This window comes from Stylophora pistillata, chromosome 3 (assembly GCF_964205215.1).
Source record: "Stylophora pistillata chromosome 3, jaStyPist1.2, whole genome shotgun sequence".
In the NCBI taxonomy this organism is placed as follows: Eukaryota; Metazoa; Cnidaria; class Anthozoa; order Scleractinia; family Pocilloporidae; genus Stylophora; species Stylophora pistillata.
This window is the reverse complement of record NC_142521.1, coordinates 24250408-24275868: the sequence shown is the minus strand read 5'-3', so window position 1 is coordinate 24275868 and position 25461 is coordinate 24250408. Positions and strand designations below refer to the sequence as shown.

Here is a 25461-nt window from a genome sequence, read left to right as displayed (position 1 = left end):
TTTCACAATTTCCCTTATCTGATATATCAAAATCAAAACTGATGATCAGTTCACAGGAATACCTGATAACCAAAATGAAATAACCCTGGCTACTCATGAAATAGCACTCTGTTATTCTCTAATTATATTAATGACTAACATTGGCTCTAAATTCCTTTCAGATGTTATTTTTGTGTTCATATTTACATTTTATGGCACAGAAAATGAACAACTCATTATTTTCATCAACAATCACCATGACTGTTCCTTCTGACAAATTTCTATCTGCATAATGATAGCTCACAATTTCATGTAATATTTCAAATTCAATTCATTCAGAGTGCAGATAAGGCTAAGTAATTTTAAGGAGATATTCAGGCACATTTCTACCTCTAAACAATCAAGGCAAAAGAAATGTAACTTTCTAAAAGTTAAATACATTCACATTTAGGTCTATCAGTAACAAGCATAACATAGTCAAAGTCTACTATTAACCTTTCCTGGATCTACAATTTTTGTTAAGAATAATAATTATACTAAAATAGACTGCACTCCAGCTATCATAATGATGGGCTTAAGATGAAGAATTCCTTGTGTAACGGTTCGGCTTTGATAGCATAACACGGCCTGGAGTTCTAAAAAAAATTATCATTAACAATCTTTTACCTTGAATGCATAATAGAAAAAAATTGACACCTGGAAAACCAGGGAATTAATGAGTGAAACCCGGAATAACAAATGGACAAGACTGTACAAAATTGGTTTAATCAAGGGGTTAATAATTTCACCCTCAGTGAAAATGATCATTTCTCAAAAGACCCAATGAGACCTGTAAAATGCTTTGTTTTCTGAAATTTAGCTATCTTTAAGAAGCAACTTCTGTCTGAAAAGGAATCCAAATGTGGAGAGTACATGTAAATAACCATGCAAAAGCTCCCCAAGTAGACCCCATGGGCATTTTCTAAGTGAATTATGCTTAAAAAAATGTTTGTCTATTAACGTTTTGTATCCTTTTATTGTTTGTGGCGTTAAGGGTTCAGCCAAAATATGACTGGGTTTTAAATGTGTGTCAATAATGGAACATATTCTCCATATCACATCACACATCACAAATAGTGATATCAAAAGCTTATAACCAAATGGTAGATTAATTATTATTAGAAGATGACATCAGTCAACAAACCTAGCGGCTCTTTCTTTCTGCAGTCTACGTAAGTCATCTTGTTGCTGCCTGAGCTGTTTGCCAAGGTTCTCCATTTGATGCTGATGATCATTTTGGATTCTCTGCTGTGCCTCCAGTGACATGGGCCCATTCTGCTGCGTCAGCAAACTTGCAATGGTTGCACGAGCTCTCAGTTCCTCATTTTCCATGGTATTGGATATTTCTTCTACACGATCTCGAAGAACTTGAATTGATGCATACAAGTTCTCATCACCACCCTGTGTCATAGAAACAAGCATAATTTATCGTTATTTGAGTTCAAAATGCAGTGATGCCCTATTGTGGCTGATTCATCCCAAATCAACTTAAAAAACAAGCTGCAGGTGAATTTAAGGTGTGAAGGTTAAGAAGAACCTCAGTACAATGTATAGCTATTTCCCCCTTCTCGTTACAAACATTCTTCCTTTCCAGCTGGTGTTCCACTTTTGCAGACCACTAGCAACAAGTCAGTAACAAAGGGTCCTTGATAGGTTAGTTAAGTAACACTACAAGCTGTATCATGTATGTACCATTGCACTTCTGATGTCAATGTGGACCAGTAAACAGCTAAGTTCACATTCCTCACTGTATGCATTCTTCAATGGGACAGATCTGTATCCTGGATTCAAACATAAACAGAATTAAATCAATTAAGGTTAAAAATATTATAAACACAAATTAAAAGAATTTGGCATGAAAACCCTTTTTTCATGAAATAGTAAGTTTCGCAAACCTGAACTATTCAAGTTTTATAAATGAAGAAAACCCTTTCAAGTGGGTCCAACTTACTAATGTGAAACTACTCTTTAACTGGCCTTGGGCCCTTTAAGTGACCAAAGAGCAATCACTGCTTCCATTCAGTGAGGAACTATAGCTGTACAGTGTTACAAACCTGTCTTCAGACTGCACATGGGAAATATTGCATGGCCAATGAAGTTAGGTTCACCAAACATGTCTTCATCAAAGACAACAAACCGAAGATAAGCCAAAGGGGGGTTGATAACATCCACATCAAACTTGACCCACCAAACAGGGTTCAAACCATTATCCGCTACAATGAAAAAACACACCCAAACATGTGAGCAGGGGTGTAACTACACATGATTTGCATAAGACAACAAGGTTAAAGATGTAAGAGAAACTGAGAATAGACCATTTCACAGTTGTTTACTTAGCTACCAAGCCTTTGATTTGGAGTGAGGCTGAAGGTGACCTTGTCATGGTAGGGACCAGTATCTACTTAGCATGATAATAAAATAATTTACATTTGAAAGCAGCAACGTTCTTATCACAACAAGGTCACCCTTAGCCTCATTCCAGTTCAAAAGGTTGGGAAACAAGCCGCAGCCGTAAAATGGACTATTGTGATTCAGAACCAGGCCTACAAACCAAGAGTAACCTGCTTACGTTTTGTCTCTGTCTTGAATTTGGTGTTGTCATAGGGTGCTCCAACTATCTCAACTTCCACAAAAGGAGATGCTATTCCACGACCTGATTTGACAAGATGTCTTGCTCCAATGATCTAAAAGATTTAACAATACAGCTTTAGGAGATTTTTGATAAAATAATTTGTGTAAGACTTCCTGCAAGGCACCATGTAACTTCACAAACATGCTAAATGATCAGTGCATTTTTTACCGTCAGAGTAAGAGTCAGTGGCTCTGCTCCAGAAGCATCTCGGTTGTACAGATCAAATGTGTCACTTCTGATGCACTCTGGATGAAGCACATAACCACACCTAAAAATAACCACCGCTATATTTTAACATAATGTTTTACCGCTATGTGATGCACTCAATTTTCTGCATTTCATACTGCCTTACTTGGCTCTGAAGCTTCACCTGGTTCCTGAAGCACAAACTTAGAAACTTTCAACTAGGATGACAGTCAGTCTGGATGCCAAACCTTTGCAAGTTTTCCCTGAAGTGTTTTCCAGATAATTTAAAGACACAAGCCATAAAAAGACAGTAGCCAGCAAACAGATGAGTACACAAGAGGCAGAAGCTTTTACGTTTTGTTTTCTTTCCAGTTTAAATCAATCTTTAAATTCATTTCAGATCAAGATAGGTTTTTTGTTGTAGTCGACATCTCAAACAAGGTGCTGGTGAAAAAGCCACCCACCGGTGATTATGGGGAACTTTGTTACCCCCCATTTCCCACATTTTGTCAGCTTTTCATGAGAGCACACTGGCATTACAAGTTAAGTTTCCGTCCTACCCTACAAGAACAAAAGAACAAGCTTGCTAGATCTGAAACTGAAACCTTTGAATACAACTAAGTAACCATTATTCCACCGCATTTTCCAAACAAAAACTTCCAAAAATTAAGATGTTACCTTCCATTGTCCAAAAATTTCCCATGGTTCAACTGCATGGCTCGATCTGAAAGTAAAGGTAAAAGATAATTACTGCTGTCCAGCTGCAACACTTAAAACAAACATTTCAAGTATCCCTGAGCCAAGTCTCCCTCAAAAATCCTACCAATACATCAAACCAATGCATAGCAACCTATATTCAGCTGACCCACATTAACCAAAAACCGCACTACGTAGACATTAGCCCAAGCCTGACATCTTTCCTGCCTGATTTGATGTAAAACCAACTTATTTTAGTGGATGCTTTGTGCCAACATGGGCACCAAAACTGATGAGGAGCCTTTGTACATGGCCACACTCCCCTCCAAAGAAGAGGCTCTATCAAACTTTCCCTTTGCTTGCAAATACTTCATAAGATGGTCTCTTTCCTGCAAACAGTTACTTGTTTTGGTAAGCAATTAGCATCCAGCTTAATTACCTAAATGAATTTAATTAAACATGGAGTTTGACACAAACTGTTTTTTCTCCACATATCATTTATTACCTGGTGTTTGATAATTGAGAGCACACAGCTGTACCCCGTGGTTCCACATCATCACTGGGTCATAATTAGAGGAATCAATTCTGCTCCCTCTGGGATAAACTCTACTAAACTGTTTTCTGTGATATCTTCACAGCTGTTAAGGTACTACCTTTATTTGCTCCTAGCATGTGAAATGTTTAAGGGAGGGCATTTATTACGATCCTCTTAGAACATAACTCTTTGTCTAGAAAATTAGAAGATCAAGTTCCAATTTTGAACTGCAATTTTATCTTTTTTCTTGTACATGCCTCAGATAACCAAATTGTTTGATGACATCTTAGGATATTTCTGATGTTAGAAATTACTGATGATAATAATTCAACTATTTAAATAAATGGATTAAGGTAATATTTGACAAACAGGCAAGGATACTTGATAAATTCTCTGCTTAACCTCTTCCCAAAAAATCTCTCCAGTCTTGTTTCAGGGAATGAGGACATCTCATAATGTTTGCCAGATACATCTGTTCAAGAAAAAAAAACAAACAAAAAATTATATGTATAAGAAGAGCAATAGAGGATGTAACAGACTGGTCATCTTCTGAAAAAGTACAGTTACTGTTGGTTGTCAATGTCAGGTAATCAATCAAGGCAAAGTTAAGGTGTCCTCGCTAAACAAGCTTGGCAAGTAGTGAAGAGCAACAAAACCACATTTATGAAAACAACTTACTTCCAATGTCAAATTGTACTGACTGACAGTACACCACCAAGTCAGACAGCTCTTGACTCAGATTTGACTGACGCACCATTTTTTGAACCATTGCTTCTCTTTTATCTGCCATTTGTTGAAGTGCTTGTAACCAATCAGCTAAATCCTGAGTAACAAAAAGATGTTTGCTAAAAATCCATCTTAAAACAAGGTAACAAAACTTGAAAAGAATTAGGTTGCAAACCTCCTGTGATTCTGCTGCAGGTTCAAGTAAAATCTGACCATCACGTTTGGCAATCTGAAATACATGCCTCTGTCCTGGTTTACTTGCTATATTTTCTAGGAAAAAAAAAGAAAGAAAGAATGTAACTCACAAGTAGTTTATTATTATATAGGACAGATAAGGACTTACAAATTACAGTTAAAAGCAGCTTGCATATGAAAACCAATCTTTTCTGATCAATTTAAAAAAGATGATGACCATCATCATAGAGGCACCAAATTGTGTAATTTGGATACAGATCAGCAACTAAAAAAGCATAATTTTTCAAAACAACCCCAATTCTTGCTTCAGATAAATACATGTAGAACTTGTAACTAACAAATAAAACAGCGACTATAGGTAAAGCAACAGTTGGTTATACAGAATCTACCATGTGAAGAATCTACCAAGTGAACAATCCTAAGACTATTTTTCTTGCAAAAAACAAACAAAAAAACAGCAAGCCATGTTATAAAGACCTATAAATGTGAAAATCAGATAAAACATTCGTCAGACCATTGACTTTCAACCAGACATGAAGCCACTCTCCACCATTACCAGAGAAGAAACAAGTTTTCTTATCAACATTTAATATTGAAACATACCAACTATACATCCCTGGAGGTCTATACTTCCTTTCTGAAGATCCCCCAAAGGTGACATTTCATGATTCTACAAGAGAAATAACAAGACACAATGTATTCATTTCCTGAAAGTGCAAGAAGTCAAATTTTGTTGTTTTTTTTTTACACCTAAATCTAAAAAAAACAAACAAATAATAGACAAAAATTTTTATTTGATTCTTAATCCTGTCCCTAAAACTAATTCCACTCTATTGTTTGATGTCCCTATGGATAATCAAATTGCACACTATCTAAGGACCTACATTTTCAGTGAATGTAAGACTGTTGTGAATGTAAGAAAGCAGATATGAGTAAATAATGAGTAAATAGAATTGAAGCCTCCTCTGCACCTCAGTATTATCATTCTGAGGATTGATGTTTTGTTCATCCTCTGCAACATAGTTTATCTCTTCACAGTAATTAGCTGGGAAAAACTTCTGTTTCTGTCCTCCATAATCACCAATCCACCTTTAAAATTGAAAAGCAAGAAAACTAACAAATGAACATTTTTGTATGCATTCTATTCAATCACAAATCTATTTTTGTTTCCCCTACTTTCTTTTAAATCATACCAATACCCAATAGACTTAAGAACCCCAGAGCATCAAAGTGATGTTCCCTGTTCTACAACAAATTTTAAAAGATCACAATCCAGCCATTGGTCATACCAACAAATATGGCATCGATGTCAGTCTCTGAGCAACTGTGCACCTCCTCTCCCCTCCCCTGACTTGTAACAGTCAACTAAAAGCAAGTTAGGGTTAATGTTCGCTTAGGGGAGGGGTGGGTGTGCAGTTGCTCAGATACTGATAGTTTTAATCTCAAATGTTCGACTCTTCCAACACTGTACTGTTTTCACTACGATGGCTCCCAAACACCATACTAAGCACAATGCAGTCATTTAGGAACAGCACTGTTTTTCAATAAATTAGTTCCCTTTGTCTTTTAAAAAACATCCTCATTTACTGAATACTACTAAAAAGAAAATTGAAAGAAAACATACCATCCTCCATCTTCCTTGCTGACATTAGTGATAAATGCACCTCTGCAAAATGACATCTCGTCTGGATTCTGAGCTTCATAATCCCACAATGCCCTGCATGCAGCCTGGAAATAGTCAAGAGGGAACAAGAAGACTGTTAATGTTGGAGTGTTGCTGAGAAAATGCAAACACAAGTGTCCGTGTGACAGTGCTGGAAAGAAGTATCTAATTCCTTTACTTGAATTAGCAAGCAAATGTGAAACAGAAGCTGTAAAACTGTGAAACTGTTCAAAAGATAATTCACACTGTCTTGTTCCTAAATTTCTTCAATTACACATCTCATATGGACATGGCTGCAGAGAAAACAGAAGATCTCTTAAGATTGTTTCACATGTTTTAAATCTAAGATTCTTTGTTTGATTTTAACCTTGGTGAACTCATGCTGAGGCCTCTGGGCTAGGTATCAGACAGTACTGCACAAGATGTTACAGGATAATAATTAAGCACCATGAATAACTGCTGTTCACACAGCATTTTAACTAAATAGTTTCAATGTTTATAGGAGACACAAGCTGATGGAAAAAAATGACCTTACCTTTGTGATAAACTGGTTGGGTTCATGATAATGATCTCCAGTTCCATAAATTGCATCTTCATCTGGAGACTGAAGTTTTGTTCATGATCAGCAAAAAGTATTTGCAGTTACAAATCATACTATGGTCAGGGCTCTAAGTATATCAGCTACTTTCACTAGATAGGCCTGATTTGTCTACAAGGCTTTACCAGGTTTTCAATGATTTTCAATGTATTTGCACTTGTCTAATGATTAATTAGTGAGTCTGGTAGTTGATTTAGAAACCAAATGAGTTGAAAACTTGAAAGATGAAGTCTTTGGTGACAAAATACTACCCTTCAAAACATGACTGATTGGGGAACTTACTAAGTTAAGAACACCGCTTGTGTTCTGTTGCTCCTCTCCCCCTTCTGATGCCATTAACTGGCACTTTCGGTTCAGGAGTTCTCAAAGACTATTACTGGGAGGGATGAGGAAGGCAACCAGTGTTTGTGATGGTAGCTTGTAAGTCTTTTCTTTGATTTGTTTCAGGTTTAGATTTTTAAAATGGCAAAGTAGAAAAATCCAAATACCAAGGCAAAAAACAAAAACAAAAACAAAAAAACATTACAACATTACTATAACATTAATGTGGCTTTCTCATTGGGTATACATGTAGCAACTGGAAGAAGCAAATACTCAAACTGTACATACCTGACCCACTTTAGACAACACCTACAGAAAACACAAAAATTGTGAGTCAGCAATAAACCATACATTACATACTCATTTAGATTATAAGTGTTCCACTCTAACTGTAAAGGTATAAAGCTAAAAAATTACTATAAATTTATAAACCAAAAGTAAGGAAAAGATAGGATAAAGAAAAAAGGGGCAAATGTCAGAATTTAATGCATGTTTGCCATACAAACAGGAATAAGATCCTTTCCTTAATTGTCATGACCTTGAGGTGTGATTCAGGGGTGATTTCAATTGGACAAATTTGATGCTAATCGCTCTTAGTGGTTAAAGAGTTAACAGATAATTGATGTAAACAATGTAAGTAACTTTCTTACTTCTTCATTGATTTGGTACTTGAGCTTCATTCCTTTATACAAAGGGTGCTTCATGTAGAATTCAACCAATTCTACCAAACTTTCAAACTGAGCAGTGCCTATCGTATACAATCGGCCTTCCCGCTTTATCCTGCAGTGCTTAATCTTGCCTTCAGCTCTGTAAATAAACATTAACAAAAGTATAAAGTTATAACTAGTCTAAGAGTATCTCTTTGTGGGCTCTTGGTCAATTAAACATATAAAATATATCAAATGGTTAATGTGGTAGACATTTGTTTCAATAACATAAACATATTACAAAGACTGCAACTGAAATAGAAGGAATTGTAAATTTCTTGCCTAAACTATAAATGTGAAGCCAAATGTTCAATGCACTCATCATGCAGTGAAAAGCTTCCAACTCAACAGTCTAATTCATGGTTGGAAGAGAAAACACAAAAAAAAAATCCCAAAGCTCACCTAAATGATATGGCAAATGAAGATTCATCATTCTGTGACTCTGGATTGTTTTCTGCTTGCTCTTGCTCGGCTGCTGGGTTGTCAGACTCTTTCTTTCTCACAAGAAAGGCTCCATTTCTTCTGACCCTCTTCAGCATGTCTTCTGCCTTGTCTCTTTTTAGATTGTCATGGTACCAACTACAATAAGAAGTAAAATTATGTTGCATTATTCCTGTAACCAACAAATGTAGCTGCTACAAATAATTGCCCATTCACTGGGTGCACATCTTACACAACATTTGTTTTGTAGGAATGATTCAGAGAAAATCCTTTGTGTACTCACTCTTTTTCGAGATGCGCATTTGGCTGTTGTGGTAAGGATTTGGACATACAGGAAGGAAGAATACAACAACATCAGTAAAATAAATTTATTCAGATCTTAATGAACCTTTCAGTGTTTTTACACTTAAAATCAAGATAATGGTGCCAAAAGACACCAGACACCACAATGATGAGGATATTGATTATTGATGGTGATAATGATGATGATGATGATGATGATGATGACAACACTAGACTTAAAACTTGTGAAAAAAGAGCAAACTAAGTATATTAAAATAAAACTGTGACAGAAATGCTGATGATGAAAAGTCTCTGTCAATAAAACTCTGCCAATCATCTTTATTCTTATCAAATAACTATTATTTTCTTCTATGCAGGAGGATCATACAATGAAGAGATCAATGTATTTTCCAAAACGACAAATACTACACTACAAGCATTTCAACTAATGACAGGTTCAAGAAAACTTAAGGTTGAAGAAAAATAAATGAATGGTTTCTTTAGTTCAACATTTGTCAGATGCAAAAGAATTTATGTCCAGTGCACTTTGTCTAACATTGAACAAGTCTTATTATTCACCTGTGGAATGGCATCTGTCAGCGTGAGTTCAAAGTTCATACTTTTTAGTGGATGAGTCTGGTAAAAGTTGATGAGGCTGTATAAACTGTCAAATGTCACTTGGTCAACAAGGTAGTACTTTGTTTGTCCATTCTCTTGCTTGGATTTGATCCGACAGTGCTGGACTCTCCCTTTACGCCTGAAGTGTCAGGAAAACCCCATATGAGCATTTCCATGGTATTATCGCCAATGACTACTGTACACTGTTAGTGATTTTCTGGTGTGATAATGTCTTGTTTGTGAACCACACAACACACACTACATAACACAACTCAATGTAAAACCTGTACACACCAGAAAGACAGTGAAAAGTCTCCAACAAAGGTCGTACTCTCTCGCACAAGAAAAGATCCATCCCCACGATTAAACTGTTTCAAAAGGTTTTCAGCTGCTTTGCGTCCATCTGGAAGCTTTCCATGAAACCACCTGAAAATTGCAAACAGATCCAATTGTTGAGAAACATTCTTCAAATTGTTCATACCTGATCAATAGAAAAGAGCTGAACCTTAACTGATACTGTAATTAATACTGAGTATCATATTAAATGATCTAAAATTTTTTCAATTGCATATCACTTATTGTAACATAACTTAGACACAATGTTCATGGTGAATGATCAAACATCTATTGATGTATATTTGCCTGTAAACCCACAGAAAACTAAAACATCTTCCCCTCCTGCGAAATAGTGCCACATGGGCAAATTCCCAGATTTCAAGTTGAGAAATTTTTTCAAAAAAATTGTAACCACAAATTAACTGGATTTTCATTTAGACATTTACTAATAATCTTAGTTACATAGGAACAAAACTACTTGCTTTTTAGTATATGTACACTTAGGATTTTAAGGCAATTTAATTTGCTGTCTATGAATTCAGCTTTCAATTGATAGATTTTTGAGGAAACCATTGTTTTGACATGTGTACTAACCTTTCACCAAAGTGAAGTTCATCTTTTGATGACTGCAACAAGCAAAGAACACTTTTTTAGAACAAGATTTCACATGATTCAACCAAAGTTTTGTCTTCTTTTTTCACTTCACACAAGTTCTGTCTCATAGTTTGAATTAATTTTCTTCAAACTCTATAACAACTTTCTGATACAAATTATACAATACAGGGTTAAAAGTGAAATGTTTGTACTATCATCCATTCACTGGTTTACTCACTGATTTCACTTTTATTAATTAAAAATAATTACAACATTAAGTATCAGGCAAAAATTAATTATTCCTGAAAAGATATGGACCTAAATGAATAAAAAGAAACGTAAGCAAATATCAGAGGCCTTGTATGTGTATTGCAACACCACTACCACCAGTCAGATATCCCAGTGTCAAAGCCACTCAGATGACTATGCTGTTGAGACTCAAAGGGAGGGGAAATGGGAACAAGAAAACTAGAAACCCTCCATGATTGAAAACTGATGTTTAAATACTTCTTGTCAATATTTTTAAGCATAAAGATAAGCATCAGCTCCAGGAAGAATGGTGGCCTTGCAACAATAATTTAAATTAGATCATAGAGGTGGACTCTATGCTGACTGCAGGGAATAATGGTTACCTAATCTTAATTAAGTCAAAGCTATTAATTACCTCCACAAGCATTTTGAATGAAAATAATTCATAATAACCTTCTTCGGTTTTTACTGAAAATTATAATCTATAGATGATAGACAAATCGTTTCTGATCAGTGAATCTGCACTGAGTTCAGACACACAGCACTCAAGTTTGGCACAAAACAACAAAAAGACAAACATGGTGCATACATGTGACACTGATGTGAGTTCACATGTGAGTATGTTACCATGGCATTCTCTGAACAAATTCTAACCCTAGGATTTAATGTTTACTTCTTCTCTGGACTGATTGATCTCAGGTTGTTTGCTTTTGTTGAGAATCTAGTTTTGTTATCAACTAAGTAATATCACCTTGTTGATCATTTTGTTAACAATGAAATTACTTTGTCCTTGTACTTGTCTTCTTCGCAATATGTTAAAATTAATTTTGTCACAGATATATAATTAAATAATAAGAAATCTGTGAGCTATAAAGACCACTTTCAAGAATTATCTTTACAAATGAAATAAACCATAACCCCTTTTGAGCTTTGCTGACAAAAGGATTGCCTTTTCTAGACATAAATAATTTCTAACAAGACATGAAAGAGGCCAGGTACGTTTCTTTTCCTTGGGCAACAAACATTTGGATGTTGATAAGAAGGGTAATCAATTGTGGGATGAGGGGAAAGATCAGTATGTAATCATGTGTATCATGCATTCTTCAAGACTTACAGAATACATTTAAGTGAACAAATGTTCTCTGCAATCCCTAAACACTTACTAGGTGATACCAGATGATAGCCTGTAAACAAATCAAGTTTTGGCATAAAAACATGTAGCTGCATGCTATCTGACATCAGTTCACACATTTTGGTTAAACTGTGTAAAATCTGTTTTTAATGTAAGATATAAAATGGAGAGGTTATTAAATATTTGATCTATCAAGAGTCTGGGGAGTGAAAACCCTAACTGAGCACTAAAAAGTGATACTGTGAAGAATGATTGCATTTATAAAAGATCCTGTTGCTCCCAACAAAGCAAAGGGGACCCCCTGTTTACTAGTATTCAAAAATTTTAGTTCCCCTGGTTTGCAAAGAGGCACATTTTTAAAAATATTGGTTTGCATGTTGCAACATTATGAACCCATTATGAAATTTTTCTTTGTTTCGCTACATTAACTTTAGGAAAAAAATCATTACCAGTACATACATCTTTCAAATTTTGCCTTGAGAATCTTACTGTGAGGAAATTTAATTTTGAAACCAAAATGTTTAGCCCCAATCATGTTCTCTTAGTTGAAGAAAAATCTCATGAAAAAGATTCACACTGTTGAGCTAGGACTGCCTGAACTAGACTTCTAAAATTATTGTATTTTTAACAATATGGCATCCACCTAGTTCTACTAAATTTTGTACCTACAACAGAAAATAGGCCTAATTTAACATAATCTGATATAAAGATATGACACCATAAATTTGGATTTACTTACTTCTCCAACTCCATTTCCATCAGCTCCCTCGTCATCATCATCATCCTCTGACTTGGTTTGCTCTTCTGTCCAGAACAGCTTGTTCTTTGTAAGGCAGAAAAAATGCTTTTTCCAACCCTGTAAGTCAAACACATAAACAACTGATACATCAATCAAACAAGAACATATGATTTGTTATATGGGGTGGGCTATCTATAGGGTCTTTTCTATCGATGTTTTCACAACATATGACCAATAAGTTGGCCTACCAATAACACAAAAATTGTCACATTCAATACTTCATTGATATTTAGTTCTCACCAATATCATTTGACTTTCCAACATCCAAAGTCAGGTGCTATCACTTTCTACATGTTTGGAGTTCAATATCTCATATTGTAAGATCTACTTTATGCTTTTTTGTGCAAAGAACTTACATGATCAATTTCATCCTCTAACAGTAAATAACCATTCTTCACTGACTGGCTCAGATCATCCTCCAATGCTGCAGGGTGCAAAAAATTGTTCACAAAATCTTATTTAACATTTCTGAAATTAATGGATAAATTAAACACAAGGTCTACTGAATGAACTGTTCCTGTGCAGGCACATTGTATGAAATGCCTAAAAGCAAAATCTGTAAGACTTTATACTCAATTTACAGTCTTTATTTTAGGATCAAATCAAGTTTCATCTAGAATTATTGTCAGTAACAACTTTTGAAAAGTTATGTAAATATGCTTTAGTTAATTTTAAGCAAATCAATTGAAACCAATTCAACATGGTAGATTGAGCCATGAGTTGACACCAAACAAATTAATAAGCAAGAAACTTACTGGTATCACCAAGATTGGTTTCTGTGACCTTGTTGGGATCTTTGGGTAGTTTTTTATGCTATAAAAAGTAAGACTGATTATCAGATGATGGAATTTTATAGCAATATTTTTACTGCAAACAGAATGACTGAAAAGTTAACATACATATTTCCCTTTCTCCTCAACAAAGTTCCTGAGCATTAATTTTGTTTAATATCACTGAAAAATATCTGCACACAACATGAATACAAAAGAATTACTACTAACGTTAACAGTGATACTACCAACTGACAATAACCTCTCCTTGTGAAGATATACAAAGACAGTCCAATAACTTTGTCAAATTAGAAACAGTTTGCTATGTGCTCCAATATGTTGGGTTCACAAGCGATGGTCTAAGACAAAATTCTCATTAAGTGAGTTTTGAAAACTGACCCACTTAATAAATAAATTCTGCTTGTGATAAGCATTGGTAAATAAACAAAATTAAGCTCCTTCGTTAGGAATTGAGTTCTTGAATAAAAAATTGTGCCTGTGCCCTAAAATGGAGTTTTGTGAAAAGTTAATGTTTTATAACGAAGTTTGCTGTTTCTGGATCATAGTAATTAAATCTTTCTTACCTTGAGGATAATCTTGTGCTTGAGAGAAGCGGGGGATGGCATCTCTCTCTCAAGGGGATCAACTGGTTGGGTGAGAAGACAATCTAGAATCCACATAACAAAGACAAGTAACTTAGTCTTGCAAGAACAGTTACCAGTCACAGAGTTAACTCTACAATTCAAATGGTAATGAACACTCAAACTGCCCTCACCTTAGGGGGGCTTGTGCAATGTTTCTTGCCCTTTGAAAAACTTTAATGTATTTAGTTACTCCAAATTGCTCTCAAAATATCACTAGTCTGACTACAAACCTCCAAACAAGTCTTTAAATGTCTGTGCCATGACCTTCTGTTGAGGTATGCTGCAATGGTTCTCCAATGACAAAATCAAAGGGTAGCTGAAAATGCAAATTGAAATCTTAGTAAGTCACAATTGTTGGCACATTAGATGTAACATTAAGCAAGTATGGACAAGATTGAAAGCAAACAACATATTGGTTTGTTTCATGCTAAACTTTCCACCATATAAAAATGGCTGTTCCTTACTCTGAAGCAACAAATGCATTGTCCTTGATTGCCCGAACAACTTCCACAAACTTGATTCTGGAGACAAGGGTGTGGCCATGTGTAATAATGGGCTGTCCATCCGGCCCATCCCAGCAATCCACTAGAAAATAAACCAAGCAGGATATTAGGAAACAATTCCAAAACCTGAGAAATGAACCCATTTTTGCCCACATTGTGTGTCAAAATTTCCCCTGTATTTGCTCAGTGAGAGGGCTCATTGCCTGACTGCCTTATTGAAAGGATTAATTGCTTAGTCTCTGCTTGGATCAGTGTGGGGTTGACCTTTGCGCATTGCTGTGGCCCTCTCGAACTACCTTTAGTTATTATCATTACAAAGGGCCCTCTTCATACACATCATATCATCTTCAGGTCAACATGTCCTAATGGCTAATAAATATATGTTATTGACCAGCCAGGAGGTCCATATTGGGAAAAACTGTGCCCAAGGTCTTGGATACCGCCCAAGGCCGTAGGCCTCAGGCGGTACTCAAGACAGAGGGCACAGTTTTTCCCAGTATGGACTGACCTATGCTGGTCAATAACATTTTTATTTTTTTCTAATACATAAAAAAGTGATGGCCAAAAGAACCCGAATGATTTAGGCTACAATTACGAGTTTTATCACAAAAAGATCCTCCATAAACTTAACATTTTGTCAGTGAGTGGATAATAAAGAAAACAGACGTTATTCAAATTAAAGAGAAAGCTTTCACCGAAACATTTTTATTTGTAACGGTAACTTAAAAGGCTTCCGAGTAAACTTTGAAACATTTTTTGATAAGTAACTGTCATGATGTGACACCTGTCAATTGAAGTGGAAAAAAAGCGTACGCTTTTGAATAAACAACAGTACTAGTATGACAAACACGCACAAGTTAACGACCATGCGAGAAAAAAAAAAAACACTTGGAGATCTTACGGAAAGTATTGTTTATTTCCAACAACGATTAATCTTCAGAGATTTACCTCTATTCCTTTTTAAAATGTACCGAAAAGTCAAATTGTAAGTAAATGCAAATGTGTGTTTTGGAGTTGTCAGATGAGTCTGCTTATTTGTTTTCTGCAATGGTGTGTGTAAATCGGTTTTTCTTCCACCGAAAAGCTGAAGTCAGCGAGACTCTTTCAAGCTAGACGCCAGAGGATTTAATGCGACTTTTATTCATTGAATACCTTTGGTTAACATTGTGAAATTTATGGTAGAAATGTCCAACTTCAAGAGACTTGCAAAGAATAGGCCAAAGTGTATTTATAGAAGAACTCAAAACTTCCCTCAGTGTTTCACAAACGAACAAATTGTGTTGAAGAATTCCCTGACAGATATTAACAAATGAGTCACACTGATTAATGTAATTGTCAACTGCAACTACCTCTCCTTTTAACTTTCTGAGTTACTTTTTTGGAAGAATCATTGAATAACAAATTGTTTTTAAGCCGCATTTCAATCTTTTTAAAAACAAATGTAGTACCACACAATTTATTTTGAAATCATCGTTTGCTGAAAAACCAAAGTGATTTGAGAGCGAGAGAGAAGAAAGAATTAATATTGTTTATCGCCAAAAGGTCATGACCAAAGTCTGCTCAAAAACTCTGCCCAGCCAGCAAAATGAGATGTATTAATTTTGTGAAAAATTGCAACGAAGCTTGAGATGTTCTGCAAAATTACTCAAGCGAAACAGATACTGCCTGCTGTGAGTGTGCTGGATGGGGAGAATACTGCCAGCTCTCGGAACCGATCAGATTGCAGGATTTGTAGAATACTGCCCGCTCACGAACTGAGAAAAAAATAATTAATTTTAGTCAAGAGCAAAGTAAGACAACTAACATTCAAGGCAGCGGCAACCCATCCTCAGAGCACGAATGTAGGCTTCAACAGATGCTTCACCTTGAAACTGATCCCCTGTCAGATACCTACAAATACAAAATGAGTAATTAACATTTATCACAATATAGTTGATAGTTTAAACCAAAGAGCAAAAGTTGATCATGGTATAATCATTTTTGTTGAGAGTGATTCTGAAACGAACCTGTTGAGAATGGCGAATCATATCTTGGAAAAGTCTGGGCGGAAGTCATCATCACCATAAAGTGATTATTGGTTCTTTCTCTCAGGATGTTTACAAATCTGCTATTTCCCCCTATCAATAGTTGTTCTCTACAATCATTTATAAATAAGTGGACAAGCACACCACATGTGCAATTTGTTACTGTAAATAATGATAAACTCCCCAAAGACCAAAAAAATGTGTCAGTCGTAGATGATACAATAAGACAAAAACAGGGGTCAAAGTTAATATCTAATTTTGATAATTGATGATTCTAGTTAGCGATAAAATATAAGTTGTAAAATTGCTTTAAAAAACCTAAACATAATCACAAAAATTATCATAACTCAAATTCTGCGATGAGCTTAGGGTAAATCAATCAGCTGCCGCTGCTAACCAGCAGAATGTAAAACAGCCATTGAAAGTTCATTCATAAGTATAAAGTGGAACATAAAACATACGTGTTGTGCGATGAAGCAATCCAGTAGCTTGTGAGTGGTTTGGTCATGTCCTGATAAACTTCACAATGTGAGGAATTAAATGCACTGTTTCCTTTTGACATCAGGTAATCTAAAAACTATCAAAAACAAAATTACATTAATTTTTTAAAATTTTTTTGCTGCAAAAAATGAACATCAACTTCTTACTACTGTAACAGTAGCTAAAAGGTCACACCCAAATGGAAATTTGAATTGAACATGATTTTTGAAAACTTTGTTTTCCTCAGGAAAAAATAAAACACTTGCTGAAGAAATGATTATTAATAGTTGTTAGGTTCCTTGTAAATTGCTCCATGTAAGAATTTGGTGCGATATCAAAGTTACATTCTCCAGCTCATAGAGTGTACATTCCTCTAACTTGTCTCATGACTGGCTCAATTGATAATCTACTGAATGGCTTTATAAGGGCCTCACTACTTTTCAGTTTCGCAAGTGGTTACTTGGGACCTCATGATATTGGGGTTTCCCCTCAATTTGTTTAAAACCAATCTACATTCTAACTCTCAATGAGATGATCAATTAGAATAACCATATCAGTCTTAAGATGCAACAAGGAGCACTACTGCTGCATAGATATTTCTGATCAACTGACCACAGAGTACATTTACCTCAGACACAGTGAAATAAGGTTCAGAATAGCTCCTACTTCCATCTGCTAAGTACTCCAACATGTAACTTCTGACAGTCTCTAAATCTTTAGCTCCAGGCTCCTGAGGATGGTATTGCAATTATAATCATAGCAGCCTCCATTTTTCCAAAATTGCATTTAATCAAAGTGATAGTGATGAGTTACTATAATTACGAATCCTGAATACACATATCAGGCTTACCTCCTGTTCTTCCAAAAGGAATCTCTGAAAATTTGCTAGAGGCACATAGGTACTAAAGCAACAGAGATACAATATTAAATAATATGTTTGAGGATTAACAGTTAAATTAAACATTGTTTTAAGTCTTAAAAGAAGTTCCACTGTGTCGGCTAACAAGTGGGACACAATGAAAGTGATTATTATAACTAAAAATTAAAATGTAAACACAGTAACAAAGCACATTAATTTTCAAAAAAGTTTTGTTTTACAGTTTCAATTCAAAAAAGCATTTTGTTGCATTCCTTGGTACAAAAAGTGACAGAAATTTCTTTGCTTTTTAGACCAAATTCTTAGGCTAAAAAGTAGAAATGTGCGACAGACATTGCAGTCTAAAGGGTGAAAGAGTTAAGTTAGTAACATGGAACTCATAAGCCAAACTATAAATGTCCAACGCTCTGACTATACTAACCCATTTTCTATATAATCACCAAATCTTTTTGTCAACTGAAAACAAACCAACAACATAATACAATGTAAGTAAACACTGAAAACCTTCCTCAAAAATCATTACACAGACAACTACTAAAACTAAAATCTGTTTCATTGTTCAACACAACAGTGGAATTTTGAAACCAATGATGAAATCGTCCTTTAAATATTCACCTGAGAGTACATTAGTGATGCAAAAACTGATGGCAATATTTCAGTAATCAACCTTAAATGCTATTATTTGCAGCCAAGCCTGACTACTGAGCTTAAACCCTGTAAATGTCTTTGAGGGCTTCTGAACAATTAAAAAAGAAAAGGATCACCAAAAGGGTGTGATATTATCCAACTTACATCTTTAACAGTCATTATCTCATTGTAAATTTTGCGAAATCCCTCAAAATCAATGTGCCCTTCCCCTCTTCCAGCAATCTGAATTGAAAAAAAAAAACACAATTTCAAGAAAATAACATTTCAGTCAATTAAACTTGTGTTTAAATCAATTGCAAATCTTCCCATTTCCTATGAATGAACATCCTGCATACCTGGATAAGCTCTTTAAGTCTTGCATTGTTCAGTTTGATGTTAGCACGCTGGAAGAATGCTCTGAGCTCTTTCATGCCAATAGACACTGGGTGTTCTAAAGACCTACACATAGAAACAAAATAGATGGTAAGACATCCTAAAAGATACCAGTATATATTTCAAATGTTTTTTAATATTTGCTAAGGGAAATAAAATCACATTGGTGTTAACAATTTCAGACAAAAAATTAACCACAACAAAGAGAAGCAGTTTTAAATTTATAGCGTATATGAACCACTGCAGCAGCAACTTGTCAAAATAAATGTATTGTGAATATTTTTGGTTACCAAATCAGCTGAAAAACAAAAGCTTCCAACAGAGAATGACCCTTATCTGTTACCACTCAGTCTTACGCTGGGTTCAAAGTATCTTTCTTCTGTTTTGCTCTACTTGTAACACACCCAACCCAAACACAAAGGATGATCAAAATCTAACAACTTGACTTAGCCTGTAACTTAACTTCAAATTCATGTATATAATTATCTATCATATTAAGTGGTTGGTGCAACTAACATGGAGATGATCAATTGGAAACTGAGTTACACCTGCCAGATAACCAAAATATTGACAAACATTTTCCATTCAACATCCTACACAGACTTTTTGTGCAGCTATATGCTGACAGCCAGTTAACACTCAGAGACAAATAACACAATTTTCACATATAAATTATTATAATCAATTAAAATTCAAGTCAAATTTCAAAATACTACCCAAGAATTAAAACAGTCAATTATTTTTAACTAAAAGAAAACTTTTATCTTATGGAAACTACATTCAAAGCAACATTTTAAAAACGTTGACCACAAAGATATATAAGCATAATAAGGTTTAATTAAAAAATGATGCTTCTAACTGCCATGAAACAGACGTAAATTATGTTAATTGATGGGCTGAAGGTCCGTATTGAGAAAAACTGTCACTGAGATCTGTAGAGGGTATTGTTTTTCCAAATATTGACAGACCAAGGCAGTTTTGATTAATAACATGTTTGCTTTTTTTTTTCCTGCAGTAAATTGTTTTTTAGGTAAGTTTGTGAACACAACAACCATGTATTGACTTGGCATACTTGCCTTCTACGGGTAATTTTTACTTTTAAACATCTTTGGCAAGAGTACATTCATGCAAAATAACTGCATTGAAGAACAAATGTGTTTGCTTGTCTTTTGAAAGATACAAACCGAAGTTCTTTACTGCATTTGGGGCATTTGTGAAGATCTAGGAAATCGGTAATCAAGTGCAAAATTTTGTGCAAGTTTTTAAATGACATTACAAATGAAAATTAACATACATGTAAATTTATCAGCCTTTAAGTGTATGGTCACAAAATCATAACACTATGCACCACCATGGTAACAAGACAGTGGTTCTTTACTCAGGCAAACACTCACAACTTTAAAACAACACCTTGAATTTGCCTACAGTAACTTTCTGTACAAAATACTGTGTGTAAACGCGTGTACAGGGAAGGATGTACTGTATAGAATGATGGGTCATGAAAATGTGAAAAACACAAATCATTGAAGATTAATTGTTAATTCAATGATGGAATTAAATCTGACATGTTGCACCTGTGCCAACAAACAATCAAATTGCTGAAATAGCACACCAAGAAGATATAGATAGATATAATTATAGTTAAATGTACCAAGCCAAATGGTGTAAAATAATAACATCTACATGGTAACTTAACAAACACACAACAACCTTTTTGATTATTGCAAAAATGTGGGTAAATTATTAATCACAAAATTGGAATTGTAACAGAGAAATTAATAGCAACTGCAAATAACATAAACAAAATCATCTATAATATAATTATTACATAGCAAAGTTGTTATTGACACAAAAAAAATAAAAAAAGATTATTTCAGATAAGACACATTACAGTACCAAGAGTACCACTGGAGGAAGTTTTCTCTGTAAAAAAAATTGCAAGATAATAAGATGTAATATTATTGAGAAACAAGAAAACAGTAGAAAACTGATGATTTTAGCACATGGTACTCTGAACAAATTTCTGAAGATCAAAGGCTAATTGATCATTTCACTAATCCTTATATCTTCTTAGTTGTAAACAAAATAATTTCATTTGATTTAGTCTGTGTCTGATACTCTCTTAAAACTTTTGAATAAAAAAAACCTTGTACAAGATACAGACAGACTTTAACAATTTGAGTACGATAGTAGCCTTTACTTGACCACCTAGTTTCCTTCAGAACATGATTGTAACCAAAAGGTTTCCCTAAGTCTCAATTTGTCTTGGGTAAGAAATTGAATTTCACACCACAAAAGGCTTTTTACTTTAACATTGCAGTTAATTTACAAGGCTTCAACTGTAAAGTAACCTTGGCAAAAATATTTTGAAGGAATCAAGCAAATGGTCAAGACAGTAAAATCCCTAATATCCTGCTTTTAAAACGGCCCATGAACTGTCTTGAAGGTTTTTTTTTTTTTAAGATATTTCTTGATTGCTTCTTTCAAGTGGTCATGTATAATAATAGAGTATTGAAAGTTTATTTTTAAGTATAAGAATGTTTATTAAAATAATAACTTTACAATGAAACAAAAGTTATTCAGCAGGATCAGTGCCTCAACCAATTTTTTCAAATGTTAGTTCCAAACAGCCACAAACAAAGTTGAAAATGAAAAACACTAAAAAATGTAGCAGTGCACAAGAGAAGGATGCTGTTGTAAACATTTGACTGTGTATCAGAAAACATAACCAACTATAAATGTATGCATTTAAGACTATATTTAAGTTTTAATTTCTTTAAAGTTATCCACATCAATGCAACTACACATTGATTCTTTCGCCTACTTTTTGGGTAACAAATTGAAAGTGAAAGATCTACTCTTAATTTATATTGAATACTCCACAAAGAAAACTTATTAACCTGATTGAAATGTAAGTTTAAAGTGGCCTTTTTCAATCAAAACATTAGGCCGAAGAAGAAGGAGAAGAGAGATGGTTAACTTACAATATTTCTGATGGATTTCCTGTTTCAATAATGCTGCCAAGGTGAGATTTATAAACAAATACAGGTAAAAAAGAAAATAAAGATAAAGCCACATGTTTAAATAGTATTATGTCATGTGAACATTGCATGAGAGACTATAATAATAACCCTGTTTATAACATCATTTGGTACTACCATATTTATTTAAATTATTTCTCTTGCACTAGAAAAAGAGGAAGTCAACCTAATATCTTATGACAAAATATGCTGATGTTGAAGTAGACAAAAATGTTTTGACAAGGATGGTTAACTGACTGTAGTTTGCCTTGGCCATTGACTTCAAACCACTGCTTGTGGTATTCTGAATGAAAAGCATCAATGTAAAAAAAAAAAACAAAACAAAACAGAGAAGAAAATCCTAAGGTTTTCACTGATGACAGCTAGAAAGAGGTTGTGCTGATTTCATTCAAAAACAACTTCCTTCAATCAGAACTGTTATTGTCATTGTGTGAAACCATAGTTGAAGAACAAAACATTAGACCTCTACAAAGTAAACCCAAAGAAAACCTCAATGTTCTTTGTACTATGAAGACAGCAGTTGTTTTGAAATATCATTATCTATAGATCTAAGTTCTTTTTTACTTCAGTTTCATTTATTTAGTTTGCACACAAAATGTTTAGTTAAAATGAGTCCACATTATCATCAATACCAAAGGGCATTCAGTTCTGATTACAAATATAATTTTTCACATGGGTATCTGGAAGATAGCAGCAAAGAAATTTGATTTGCCATGAAAATGGTGCTTCCTTGATATTTATAATTTTCTTCTACAACCTAAACTATTTGTATGCAAATGTTAATTTAAGCTGCCAACTGAAAGCCTATTAAAGATACTGCTGCAAAAAGATAGGTAAGAATATGATTGGCTGTCAATGTGTCATCAGTAGTGTTCTCTGAAAGGGATTTTTGTTCCTTGTCCAGAGCTCATCATAACATTGAAACCCTTCAAGTATGTTTGTAACTAGAAAATAATTGCCAATTGAGGTGCCTAATACAATGCAAGCCAAGTATTTTAAGTACAAAAAAAATTCACAGGTAGTGCCATGAAATCTCCAGATGGGCGCTGATCGAAGACTAATGCATGCATGAAGTGCTCATGAGAGAGAATTGTGGCCGGCATCCCAATCAGTAAGCTCAAGAAAAAGCTGCATGACTTACGATCTTTTAGGTGCAGATGACAATGCAGCCATACCATTCCATTCTCTCAACAACCACCTGGAAAACAGGAAGAAAATACATAATCACTTTATCACTCTCACACAAAATTCCTTGCAAAGGTTTCAAGTTTACATAACAAAAACGCTGCAACGAAACACTGTTTGTTCTGCAATGATATCCTGTTCAAATGAAAAACAAACCGACACAAAGCTCCTGAAGATAAATTTTCCTAAACAAAGGGATCTGTCTCTCCTTGATTTTCAATCATGCATACATATCAGCACGACAAACCGCATGAAAACGGTAATCAATTCTTGTCGTTGCACATTTGTTAGATATTCACTCTTAGCATCATTATAAAAAAATGTCATGTTATTTTCGAACAGAAAGACAGCCTACCTGTGGATGAGTACTTCTTGTGTCGCTATCAGACTTTCGTACATCAAATAAACGAGTCCTCTAACCCAGTATTCTCGTTCCTTAAAGCTAGGTGCTAAAATGAATGACATGGCATTGCTTAGAAAGAGGATATAGCAAGAACGCGGATCTAAACTGAAATTCAAGATTCTTCGTGCAAACGATTAGCTTAGATATAAAAATAACCTCACCTACTAAACTTAACGTTTTCAGCTTGAATTCATTGCCATAGAAGATGGCGAGGCAACAGTTTGGATCGAGTCTGCGAGCTAATTCGGGGTTTCTGTCGAAGTCTTTCGACCCTAAACCCCTTCGAACTTCTTTAATTTCTCGAATAAAAACTGCAAATAACAACAGAATGAATGAACACAGGATCACACTGAAAACTGAGCAGTTACAATTTTGAAGTGCCGTGAAATGCTCAGCGAATCAAAACATTGAAATAGACACACAGTTAAAGCGCGATCATCACCTGAGCCCTCCAATCTGCCTCCTTCTCTGCCAGTTCTGCACCAAACAACTTGAAACTCTTCCATCTTCAACATGAAAATCCTCAAATCCGGTGTTTGCCTTTTAGAATAGTACCTTGTCATGGCGCTACCCTCTTTTAATGCTCCGATGATCGGTCCCATCTCTTCGCCGAGACCCGGCGGTGGAGAGTACGTATTTTCCACTGACATGTTCCTAAAGGTAAAATCCTATTCCATAACCCTGTTTCAATGACGACAAAGTTGAAGGACTGTAATGTTAATAACTGCGCAAATTAAGCAACTTGTTCTTCCCCTACCATCTTATGTTATTTATTCCGATCACGTGACGATCTCCAGTGGTATGTCAGCGGTTAAATTAATTAATCTCAAAACCCTTCCTGGTTCCCAGCTTACTGCCGTCTACCGGCGTGTGTTCAGAGGTAGGTGGGGCATGGGGACCCTCCCCTTTAAACCAGGAAAATTAGTGAAGCACTCCTTGTTCATCATAATAGATGTGCTAGTCATTGTAGAAAATAACAAATAGAAAAAGTACGAATCGCCTAACCGCCGATGTTCTTCTGTGAATGGGGGAGGTAAGTTTTATTAGCCCTCTCTGATCCTGGACCCTTACATATTGTACTTATAAAAGTAGCATATACCACATTATGCTACCAGCATTGCCAGATTTATTTTTAAATTTTGCTCAACATTATGCTCTTTTGAGAAATCATTACACTTCTTCAGAAAGTAATGAGCTCCTGTTCTATTCAGTATTTAACCCCTTAGTTTTTCAAAAAACGTACAACGTCCATATGTTTTCATTTTGCATGAGGATATACTTCTCAACTAAGTTACACGATATCTCAAAAAAAAAAGCCATTTTTTCCCAATCCTGTCGAGGGTACCATATGGAATGCACTTTCGAACCGTTGAAATGAGTAAATATTTTCCAACTGCTCTGTTGGAAGACCCTAGAATGATACGATCAGCATAGGGATAAGTAAAGCTACTATTTGATTGTATCATTGTTTTTTGTAGTCCTACATCCTACACTTACGATATTCATCCCGATTTCGAGCTCGGCAACTTGTGTAATTTTCAGTCCCTTGCTCGATTAAACGACTTCACGCCTTAAGAGTTATGTTTTAATGCTTCTTTTTATTTTACTTTTTTTATGTATTTTGCTAATCATTCACTCCTCTTTGCTAACGCAAAGTATTGATTAGCTGCACCAGCGTATTAATAAATTAATAAAAGTTTTTTTTAGTTCTCTGCTATTCACTAGGTCCTAATTAATTTTTTCATGAAGGCTGAGGCAGTCCCGCAGAGAGTGTTATATACTTCTA

At 34.9% G+C, this 25461-nt stretch overlaps 1 protein-coding gene across 4 annotated transcripts; it reads right to left on the bottom strand.

Annotated features, from left to right (window-relative positions):
* On the bottom strand, positions 1-24453 carry LOC111332971 (1-phosphatidylinositol 4,5-bisphosphate phosphodiesterase gamma-1). 4 transcript variants are annotated; one of them, XM_022938466.2, is made up of 42 exons: positions 24118-24453; positions 23837-23986; positions 23628-23721; positions 23229-23285; positions 22031-22063; positions 20943-20969; positions 19010-19112; positions 18819-18896; positions 18448-18482; positions 18000-18051; positions 17778-17879; positions 17131-17246; positions 16450-16535; positions 14607-14727; positions 14373-14458; positions 14083-14165; positions 13484-13541; positions 13085-13152; positions 12669-12785; positions 11961-11981; positions 10549-10580; positions 9913-10044; positions 9580-9757; positions 9002-9024; positions 8680-8856; positions 8221-8377; positions 7859-7879; positions 7187-7255; positions 6613-6716; positions 5960-6077; positions 5592-5658; positions 4969-5063; positions 4746-4890; positions 4449-4539; positions 4038-4162; positions 3515-3560; positions 2819-2918; positions 2588-2702; positions 2073-2231; positions 1711-1799; positions 1163-1419; positions 1-614 (listed from the first exon to the last, which is right to left on the bottom strand). In XM_022938466.2, the coding sequence occupies exons 1-42, from the start codon at positions 24323-24325 to the stop codon at positions 554-556; spliced, it is 4056 nt and encodes a 1351-aa protein (XP_022794201.2). In that variant the 5' UTR covers positions 24326-24453; the 3' UTR covers positions 1-553. The 4 variants fall into 4 exon arrangements, with proteins under 4 accessions (XP_022794201.2, XP_022794202.2, XP_022794203.2 ...); XM_022938467.2 differs by lacking the exon at positions 11961-11981; XM_022938468.2 differs by lacking the exons at positions 20943-20969; positions 22031-22063.
* Between the last annotated feature and the right edge of the window lie 1008 nt (positions 24454-25461).

Bases quoted from the DNA above. Each gene is read 5' to 3' on its own strand.
- LOC111332971 (XM_022938466.2), bottom strand. From the start codon at position 24,325: ATGTCAGTGGAAAATACGTACTCTCCACCGCCGGGTCTCGGCGAAGAG. The intron at 2,919-3,514 runs GTAACATCTTAA...GGTTATTTTTAG, and splicing joins AAATTTTTGGACAATGGAAG to GTGTGGTTATGTGCTTCATC. The intron at 2,703-2,818 runs GTAAAAAATGCA...TAAATCTTTTAG, and splicing joins CACTGACTCTTACTCTGACG to ATCATTGGAGCAAGACATCT.